At 49.1% G+C, this 10,022-nt stretch overlaps 1 protein-coding gene across 1 annotated transcript in view; it reads right to left on the bottom strand.

Moving 5' to 3' along the window:
• Nucleotides 1-1,836: 1,836 nt before the first annotated feature.
• Nucleotides 1,837-10,022, bottom strand: part of LOC102014618 — a 54,886-nt gene continuing 46,700 nt past the window's right edge. The window contains exons 5-10 of the mRNA XM_013508941.1: nt 5,692-5,763; nt 5,480-5,626; nt 4,654-4,855; nt 3,103-3,353; nt 2,877-3,013; nt 1,837-1,989 (exon numbers count right to left, since the gene is read on the bottom strand). Coding sequence (XP_013364395.1) covers nt 1,837-1,989; nt 2,877-3,013; nt 3,103-3,353; nt 4,654-4,855; nt 5,480-5,626; nt 5,692-5,763 — 962 coding nt within the window. The remainder of the gene's footprint in view (nt 1,990-2,876; nt 3,014-3,102; nt 3,354-4,653; nt 4,856-5,479; nt 5,627-5,691; nt 5,764-10,022) is intronic.

The raw sequence follows: 10,022 nt of genomic DNA, 5'->3' as shown, positions 1-10,022 counted from the left end.
ATAGCACTCTGCCAGTGTGTCCCAGTTCCCAGTGTGGGAAAGCCAGGCTAGACATCTTCCTGAGGATGCCCAAGCCCACCGGAGGTGAGGTCTGCAACTCTCGTGCCCCGTGTGTCCCACCCCGACCTAAGGCCTCAGCCTCCCTCCCTTAGCTCTGCCTCAATCCTCACTCTCCCTGCCTCAGTTGCTTCCCCTCTCTGTTCCTCTTTGCTGAGCTCGGCCATACCCTGTACAGGGCATCTACATGTCTGTTGGTGCCTGTATCTGTCTCTCTCTCCCTCTGCCTCCTTCAGTAGCTGGTTCCCCTACTCTGTCCTTGGCCTCCACTTTTCAAACGTGACTGGAATGTTCCTCCTGCTTTCCCCTCCAACCTGCAGCCGAAATTTTGTCTCACATCTCTGTCCCCACAGGCCCAGGAATGAGCATCCTGTCACAGCTCATCCTGCTCTGTGGCTTCCTGAGGAGCAAAGGGAGGAGAAAGGAAAGTATGGGCAGTGTTTGCTTCAGAATCTCCAAATGTATTATCTTCCTTACTCAAAGCAAGGCCAACATGATGTCCCAGCTCCATTTCCCACAGCCAAGCACGTGGATTCTGCTGTTTGGCATCGCTGAAGTTGAGGTGCAAGTGTGCACATGCATGTGCATGGATGCCTGTGCAACTGTGAATGTGTGCCATTCTAATGTATATTCCTTTATCTTTTTTTTGGTACGTGTACCGGGAATTGAATGCAGGACCTTGTTCTTGCCAGGTAGGCACTTGTGGCACTGATCTATATCCCCGGTATTCATTTGTGCTAGGAGATCTTACACTTTTTATTTTGCATAGTTTTAAATCTTTGACATCTGCCTCTTTCACAAACACGTTTCCAGCTCACTAATTTTGTATTGGTATATGCTTGCAATAGAAATAATTGCATTTGATTTGTGGACTTGGCATATGTGTGTGTGTGTGTGTGTGTGTGTGTGTGTGTGTGTGTAATTTTTCACCTTTTTCCCCTTTCTCTCCCCTGACCCTCCTTTGCTTCCCCATCTTGTCCCTACTGTCTACTGTCTCTCCTCTATCATCACCCCAGCAATTAGTGTCTTAGCTGTGTTCTTTCTAAGTCATGGTACTTTTTAAAAATAATTCTTGGGAAATATTTTTATATTCACTACTCCCAAATGGTTCGTTTTGTATACTGCATGTCCCTGGTCTGTTTTTAATTGCCTAACACATCTTTGTGAGGACAGTTCTTTTTCTTATAGCTTTTGGTTCTAATTTTCCATCAGTTCTGCTCCCTCTAGCACAGCTTGTCCTGTCACTCTTCCTTTTCCTCATGGCTCCATTCCTCGGATCTGACACAGCTTATGTCTTCAGGTCATGTGTACCCCTGTGTTACCTTCAGCTTCCTCAACCACTATAACTACCTGCCAGCTGTGCTAACCTAGATTCTTAGTTATTCAGGTGAGTTTGGGAGTGAGAAGCATATATTCTATCTGCCCTGGTCCCTGAAGCATTATTGCAGCCATTCTGGATTTCACAACTTGAGTCACAGAACTTTGTTCCTGGGCAGTTGTTCACCATGGTAATGAGGGGAAGTACACTGGTATCCCTACCATGTAGCAGGTGTCCCAGGAACGCAAGGATGTCATAACATCTTAAAACCAGTAACACCATTTGACACTTGAAAACTCCACGTTCAGTCTTAATAAAATTAAACAAGAGAGGATGCACATTTCATGTCAATATATTTGAAAAACAGATTCAGTGAAGTCCAAAAGCTGTTTATGATAGATGGAGCCTAAGGACAGGCTCGGAGGTCAGTGTTGGCTACTTGGTCCCAACATCTTCCGTGGTTATCTGGTCTGGATGATTTCATTTATCCAGTCTTTGAATTTGCAGAGGTTGGTGTAGGCACTGGGAATTCCAGGTTGGCCACAGGGTTGGAATCCCCAGGACACAAGGCCCTGCAGGAACCCACCGCAGACCACAGGGCCTCCAGAGTCTGCCTTTTGAGAGAAGAGAATAGCAAGTTAGGGTGGGTGGAGAGGGGAATGGAGGGAGATGCACACATTAAGCCAGAAGCACAAAGAGGCAAAGGCAGAGCTAGACAGCAGGGCAGAAACACACACTGTAGAAGCTGGAGGGCGGCAGTGAGAGCTGGAGACGCAAGCAGGGGAGACAGAGACAGCAGGCCACAGAGACAAATGTGGTGCAGTAGGCAGAGGTGATGGGGAGACAAACTGAGGCTCTGATGAGGCCCCAGGACAGTGAAAACACAGAGACCCAAGGGTGAATATGGAGGGATCTGCCATTAAAACACCAAGCCCTCAAACCATAGCTTGTATGCAGGCAGGGACAGTGCTGCCTCTCAAACACCAGCTCTTGCTCCCACCCTTTGGAAAGTTCCCCTGAGGAGCTCCACCCCCGCCTGCATCTCCTTTTCCAGTCTTGGCTGAGGGTGAATTGGAGGGCGAGACTGGGCATGGACTTGGGGGCTAGGGAGCTGCTGGAGTTGAGGATGGAGGTGTGGGAGGCAGTGGGGCTGCAGATCCTGAATGTAGTCAATCAGTCTGTTCTTACAGCTGTGATCCATCTCCCCCACCCTCCCGATGTCCCTCCCGGGTGTCTTTCCATCCCTCCTCTCAACGTCATGACTCTGCGTCTCTCTGCCAGCTGCTTACTTCTCTCTGGCTCTGCTTGTCTGTCTCTGTGGCTGATTTACCCTGTGTCTCCTTGTTTTCTTTCCACCCTTCCAGTTTCTTCTGTTTCTCTTTTCAGCTGTGTCTCCCCATGGCCCTCTGAGTCTCCATTATTCCTGCATGACCTTGGGTCCCCGGTGGTTTTACACCCTGTCTCCATTGCAAACCCCTGCCTCCCTGTCCCAGTTTCTTACTCGGCAAGTGTCCATGCGGCCCTCAGCACCAGCACAGAACATACTGTCATGGTAGGATGGCTTAAGCTCGAATCTGCAATCCTCCTCTGAAACCACTGGAATAATTGCACACTGCAGATAATAAGGGTAGTCGTAGCCTGAAAGAAAGGTCACAGGGTCAAAAACACTCCTTCACAGAGACATCACAGGTATCCATGAGTCCAGAGACAGGAAAACTAAAACTCACCATTCAACAGCTGACCCCAGCCAGAGGTCCGGCACCTGGTTCCAGATGTCGGACATCGGGACGCGATGGGGATGGTCTTGATGGTGTCTGATTCCACAACTGGTGTGTTCAACTTGATGAGCATGAGGTCATTACCGCTTGAAGGTTTGACATAGTCTGGGTGCTGCACGGAGAAAAAGGACTGGACAATCTGGCTGCCTGGTTCAAACCAATCATAAAGTCCGTGGAGGCCCAGCACAATAGTGTAGGATCTGAGGGCAATAGGACAGTCAGTACCATTGTAAGTACATCCTCTCTCTAGAAGCTCAAACTCCGATGCAGGCCAAATCCAGTCGTAGCCTCATCCCAGCTCATGCTCAACCTCAGTCCCATCGCCATTGCCATTCCCACCCTCCACCCCACCCAGACCCATCCCTGGTGCCAGCCTCATCCCCACTTGGACAGCGTCCAGGTCCCATCCCAGTTCCCACCCCTAAATAGCCCCAGAACCTGATCATTAGGGTTGGGGCAAGAGAAACTTTGTCTAATGTGTTAATTGAGGGAGGCACTAATGTTGTGGTTCAGTATAATATTTTTAAATTCAAAATTAATTCAAGAAGTCCAAAATGCAGAACATATCAGAAATTGAAAGGAAGACAGCATTTGAGGTGCACCTTACCCTTGCCCCACACTGGCAGGATCCTCTTTATTTCAAGTGTGGATATTTTGTTCATCACAGACGTTTGCATTGTATTAGTTTTTTTAAAATAAGACTTTTGTATTATTTTGTCTTAAGACTATCACTTTGAATGTTCTTGCTTTGATTTGTTTATGTTTGTGATACTGCTATGCTGCTACTGTTCTATTTCTTTTTTGTTTGTTTCTCATTTAGTACTCTCTTAAAAAAAAAAAGACATTGAAATATTTCTCCCGATGGGCAAGCTTTTGCCCTTTCTCTCCCAACACTCTGCCCTGCAGCCAAGTGCATACCTCGGACCCCATCCACCTGGCTCTGTCTTCACCTGTTTCTCTCGTCTTGCCCCAGGCCCCTTACATCCTGTGACAAGAAATTCCTTGTGCACAGCACCTGGCTCCTAGAGGCTGAACTGAGATCCAAGCCCGCCTCTCTCAAGCCAACTTCTCCTCCGAACTTTCGTACTGAGGTCAACGCCAGGGTCCTGCCTGGTTTCCTTTCCCACATGGGGGACTGTTCAGACCCAGCAAAGAGATGTGAATGTTCCTCCAGCCTGGAGAAATGGATCTTCCAGCCAGGCCTCCCCTCTGAATGTAGCTCCAGACTTGCTCCAGGTCTACTGTTTTAAAGTCTCAGCACTGGCCAAGTCCAGCCTCTTGGACTGGGGCTCACTCCCTGGACCATTGTTTGGACCGCATCCTGGGCCAAGACTGGACACTTTCTGCTCAAACCCAGCCTGGGCCCTGCCCCTCAGTGTAGTGCAATGTCTGACCCTAAGCCTGCCTACAGTGCCCCACCCAAGAAAAGCCACAGCCCACCCATCCCAGTTCAGTGCACTGCCCCACTTCCCCACAGTCACCCTTACTGAACTTGCTCACGTTTTCCAGCAGTGTGCAGCTGACAGCACCCACTGCGGATGCACTAGAACTCCAGAACAGTAGTGCTCATAATTTTCAAAGAGTGCAGCCATCCAGGGCTGGGAGTGTGGATTGCAAGGAAAGCCATCAGCGATGCGTTTTCTGATCATGAGAGGTACATCTGGGAAGTGATTTCTGGTTCCTTTGGGAAGAATCTCTGCTTCTGTGGGCAGGATGAGCACAGAGTAGATCGAGTGGGTGGGTGGATGGGATCCTGTAATGGATCTGGTAGTCACTTCGGTAGGGCTCAGATGGGTCAGGTTTGGGAAGGCTCAGGTTATATCAGGACTGCCAAGGAGGGGAAGGTCTGAGGCTCTGCCTGTGGGGCTCAAGCAAGAGAGTTCCAAGGCCAGACACCTCTTCTGAGCCTGAAGCTTCATACTGTGCTCTACCACCCCAGTGGCATAGACCCAGTGTCACCACACAAAAGACAGTCCCCAGGAGGAGCCTCTGTGCAAGGCAGAGGACAGAGGCAACTGCTCCTGGGATTGCGTGTGGCGGACACACAGATTGGGTAGTGGAGCACAGGGAACAGTACCTCAGGGATCACTTCATACCCTGCCTAGACCCTAGCTCTCTGCAGGGTCACCTTCTTCAGGGGCTCAGGAGCGCTGACCTCCAGAGGGAAGGAAGCAGCTGCTGCACTTCTCTCCCAGCTGCGGAAGGAGGCCCATACACAGTGCTGTCCCTCTGCTAACTACAGCTAACATCTGGACACTTGCCTTTGGGCCAGAGTCCGGGGATGACCTGCCTCTATAATGTAGTATCTAATCTGCTTTCACATTACCATTGGAGGTGGTGAAACTGAGGCATAGAGGCCTTATCTGGGACTTTGCCCAGATAAGAAATAGCAGAGCAGGGCTCTGGATCCAGTCGCTGCCCCACTTCTTCATAAGCTGTTTCCACCCTGGTGCCATGAAAACCCCCAGGGGGCCTGTGGGGAGCAGAATTACACATTTTGGGTGCACTCAGGCTAGCACGCACCCTGAACTCAGATACCTGTGGCTGTGTGGATGATGCATCCCAGGAAACAGAGCCAGAGGGCTTCTTCTGTGGTCCCCATGTCAGCACCTGCAGAGGAAGAGACCCTATGAGTCTGGGGCCTCCCCCACCATTCCAGGAGCAGCTGGAAAGGAGCCCGTCCAGTCTGGATTCCGAGACCCTACCTGAGGAACAGTAACATAGGGCAAAGTTTCTCACCCTCTGCTTTGCTGATATTTATCCACGTTCTGCTGGGGATGGACCCAGGACACTCCCAGGTCCTCAGTGCCACAGAGCCATCCCTCTGCCTGTTGATGGCTGGTGGCTGGTGAGCCTTAGTGCGGGGCCCTACACTGTGTACTGCAAGGTGTTTTACACCCTGTGCCAACTGCTGTCAGCCACCCCATAGGGACAACCAAAAGGCCCATTCATCGTGCAGGTCCTGGGAGAAGACAGTGTGAGCTCTGCCTGTGAGGACAGAGGAGGCAGGGAGACTGAGGAATGAGGGGCCATTAGGGACAGAGACAGAGACACCAAGACTGAGACTGAAACCTGCATCAGGGAAGGTGGGGACCAGACACAGAAGTCTCAGGTCATGAAGCTGAAGGAGACTGAGATGGAAATCAAGGTGCTCTCAGCGCAGTTTCAGGCGCAGCCCTGTGGCAGGCATCGCACTAACACGAGACATGTGGTGACTCAGTTTCACAGCCATCTCCGGGGCCAGGTCCTGATATGATCCCCATTCCACGGAGGGTGCAGACACAGACAGGCTGAGTAACCAGTGGAGAGGGCATTAGAGTCTGTGCTCTTAAAACCTCACTGGGACTGGGCATGGTGGCACCACCTGTAATCCCAGTGCTCCGGAGGCAGAGGATCTCAAAGCCCTTGCTATACACTGAGTCGAAGTGATGCTCTAAGGTGGAGAGGGAGACACACACCCACGGGACAGAGACAGAAAGAGGCAGGAACTCAAAGGTCAGGAAGCACAGAGCAAGCCTTGTGCTGGGAGAACACAGGGTTGTTCACCTGGCTTCAGCTCCTGGGGCTCAGGGCTCAGCTGTCCTGTGTGGGGCTGTGATCTGTGGGCTGCTGGCTCTCAGAGTCTTTGTAGGTCTTATAAGGATCAGGATGGGGGCTGGCCTGCCCTGGGGCCACTGGAACATTAGACCCTGAAGAGGGAAAGGAAAGATTAGAGTCCTTGGCACAGTGCCCCTGCCTGTCCGGCTTCTAATCAGATCATGGTACAGGGAGCAGGGCTCTGGGCCATGAAGTAGGAGAGGAGTGTGGGATCGGGCCACGACAGAGGTGACCGCATCTGTCCGGTCTCTCAACCTCTCTATCTCTCAGTTCTGAAGCCTCCAATACACTGCTCTTTGCTACCCTTACCCTCTTGGCTCATGAACTTTCTTCTTTTAAATTTTTTTTTATTTTAAAAATAAAAGGTGAAAAATACTAACAGACAGACAACATTTTACAAAATAGCAAAGGATCAGTACAGACAGTACAGAGGTACAAACAGAGTGGTAGGGAATTAACAATGCTTGTTGTATTACATATTGATATCTTCAAAGTGGTTTCTCATGAAAACAGATATAGACATACAAAGCTGATCAATCAAGGACTCATTGACAGTTTCTTTCAGCAAAGAAATACAAGACAGTAGAACAGCCATGTTAACTATCCTGTATATACATACATAAAAACTTTCTCCTTCTTTCCCTTCTTTTTTCCCATATCCCAGTTACCCTTTACCTTTGAGTGCTTTCCTATCAATTCACAATGTCTATCATATCTCTTAGTTTAAATGAACTCTTTCAGGCTTTACACTAGAGAAACAATGCGGTGCTTGCACATGTATGTTGATTTATTTCACTTATGAGTATGGTCTCTAGTTGTGACCATTTACCTATAAAAGCCTTGAGTTTATCTTTCTTTACAGCTGAGTAATATTCCATTCTATAAGAGTACCACAATTTTCTTATCTAATCCTCAGTGGATGGACATTTGGGTTGCTTCCACATTTTAGCAATTACAAATTGTGCTGCTATGAACATAGGTGTACATACATCCCTGTGATATGATGTTTTTAGATCTTCTGGGAAAATACCCAGCAGGGGGATAGCTGGGTCGAATGGGACCTCTAGGCCTAGTTTTCTGAGGAATCTCCAAACTGATTTCCACAGTAGTTTCACCAGTCTGCATTCCCACCAGCTGTGGAGAAGGGTTCCTATTTTTCCACAGCCTCGCCAGCATTTGTTATTGGTTGATTTCTTAATGCTAGCCATTCTTACTGGGGTAAGGTGGAATCTCAGTGTTGTTTTAATTTGTATTTCTCAAATGACTAATGATGTTGAACATTTTCTCATATATTTATTTTCCATTTGTATCTCCTTGTCTGAGAAGTGTGTATTCATCTCAGCTGCCCATTTTTGGATTGGGTCTTTGAATTTGGAGGGGCTGATATTTTTTGAACTTTCTTTTTTGGATTCCTTGCTTTTGACGTTCTTACCCATATATTAAATCTACATTAAATGAAGCAAATGTACATGAAATCAAGACAATCTGTGTCTCTGTGTGTGTGGTCCTGGGGACTGACTCCAGCATCTTCTCACTGAGCTCCATCCCAAAGCATCTTTCTAAAATTTTATTTTGAGCCAGAGTCACATTACTTCCTCAAGTGGCCCATGCTGGGCTCCAACTTGATATCTTCCAGCCTCAGGATCCCAGAGAGCTGGGCTTACAGGCCTGCAGCTCCACAGTCAGTGTATTTTTCTGCCGAGGCATCTATGAGGCCTAGTGTGTGGATCCTACCCCAATTTTTGCCACACCAAATCCCAAATTATTGAACACCCCAGGCAGGCTAGTACCTGCCTTATAGGCTGTGAGTTAGCTATTCCTTTAGCCTGATGTCTTTCTGGTTCATTTTCTTTCTCCTCTAAAACCATGTGCAAGTGTGCAGGGCTCCCAATGGTAGCCACGTCTCCCACACCCGCAGAGACCCTCCTCAGTTCCATTCACCTCACCTCAGCCCCAGCTCAATGGAGAATTGGAGGTGGACTGAGCTGTGAAGGATGTGACCCGGGTCCAGCAGGCTGAGGGCTCAGGGCCTCAACATCGGCCCAGCCTGGCAGGCTGATCTGAAGCCCCCATTGTCACCTGCCCTTCTGACCTGAAAGCCATCAATCTGTTTCTCCATCCGAGGCTCAGGCATCTGTTAGCCTGGCTCACAGAACTTGGGGAGACCCTGTACTTTCTGGTGTATTATTTAATAAAGGGCAGGTGAAAAGGTGCAGATGAGAGCCCAATGATTAGGTCCAGTGTACACAGGGTGGGTTCCCACACAGGGTTCAGCTGTATTCCTACCTAGCTGAACTGGGCCTTTGCTCCTCTGGGGACCACGAGTGTTTCAGAGGCCCCATTACCTGGGCCTGGCTGGCTCCTGACTCCACCTGCAGCTGTGTCCTCCCAGAGGACAGGGAAGGGCCAGGGTCCTCCATGGCCCATCTTGCTGTGCTCTCTAAGAGTCTCCTCATCATTCAAATATGCTTCTGTTTTCAATGCTCAGTGCGTGGACTTGCTTTAGAGATAACGGGACAGCATGAGATGACAGGCAGCAGCCCTACCCGCAAGCTGTGAGGAGATAAAGAAATTTTTTTCTTATTTCTCCCTTTAATATCTTCTCTTTGTGTTGAATATCCCATGGTCTAGTATATGTGTAGTCGAGGACCTTTATTAATGTACTCCACATACATTAGGATCCTATGGTCACATTTGCCTGCAGTTTTACCTTGGATCTCAGCATGTTTCTTCTTTCTGGACCCTTCCCTTTGCAGGGCTGTTCGCTCCACCCCCTGGTACCTGCTGGTGTGGGTCCTTGCTATGGTGATGATGGAAATAGAACTAAAACAATGGCATGAATGTCCGGGCAAGGGCTTTAGTCATGAGTGAGAGAAAATGATTAGGGTGTTAGCTTGAGGCACTGACAAACATCAAATGGATCCTCTGACAAAGGACAGTAGGAGCAGCAAGGGCACAGTCTTCCAGTAGAGAAAGGACAGTGGCTGCAGGTCTGAAGAACTGGGTCATTCTTGCACATGGGGTGCTAGGGGCTGGGGTTCTGCTGATCCTGATCTAAATCATGGCTTCTTCAGTTGAGCTGAAGGTTCTTGATCTGAGGGACAGGTTGGTTTGCATGGTGTGACTCTGTTCTCTTGGGGTCGTTCCAGTCAGAGAAGGCTGTTAAGCAAGGTGGCCTTAACTTTAGGGACCTGAGATTTTCTCTGCATAGTTGACATCCTGGAAAATGTCTTATCCTGGTGTCTTAAGCCTTCAAGGGCTATGAGCTAAGC

The sequence above is a fragment of the Chinchilla lanigera genome, unplaced genomic scaffold (assembly GCF_000276665.1).
Source record: "Chinchilla lanigera isolate Chin_1 unplaced genomic scaffold, ChiLan1.0 scaffold00158, whole genome shotgun sequence".
Classification (NCBI taxonomy): domain Eukaryota; kingdom Metazoa; phylum Chordata; class Mammalia; order Rodentia; family Chinchillidae; genus Chinchilla; species Chinchilla lanigera.
This window is presented reverse-complemented; position numbering and strand designations above follow the sequence as displayed.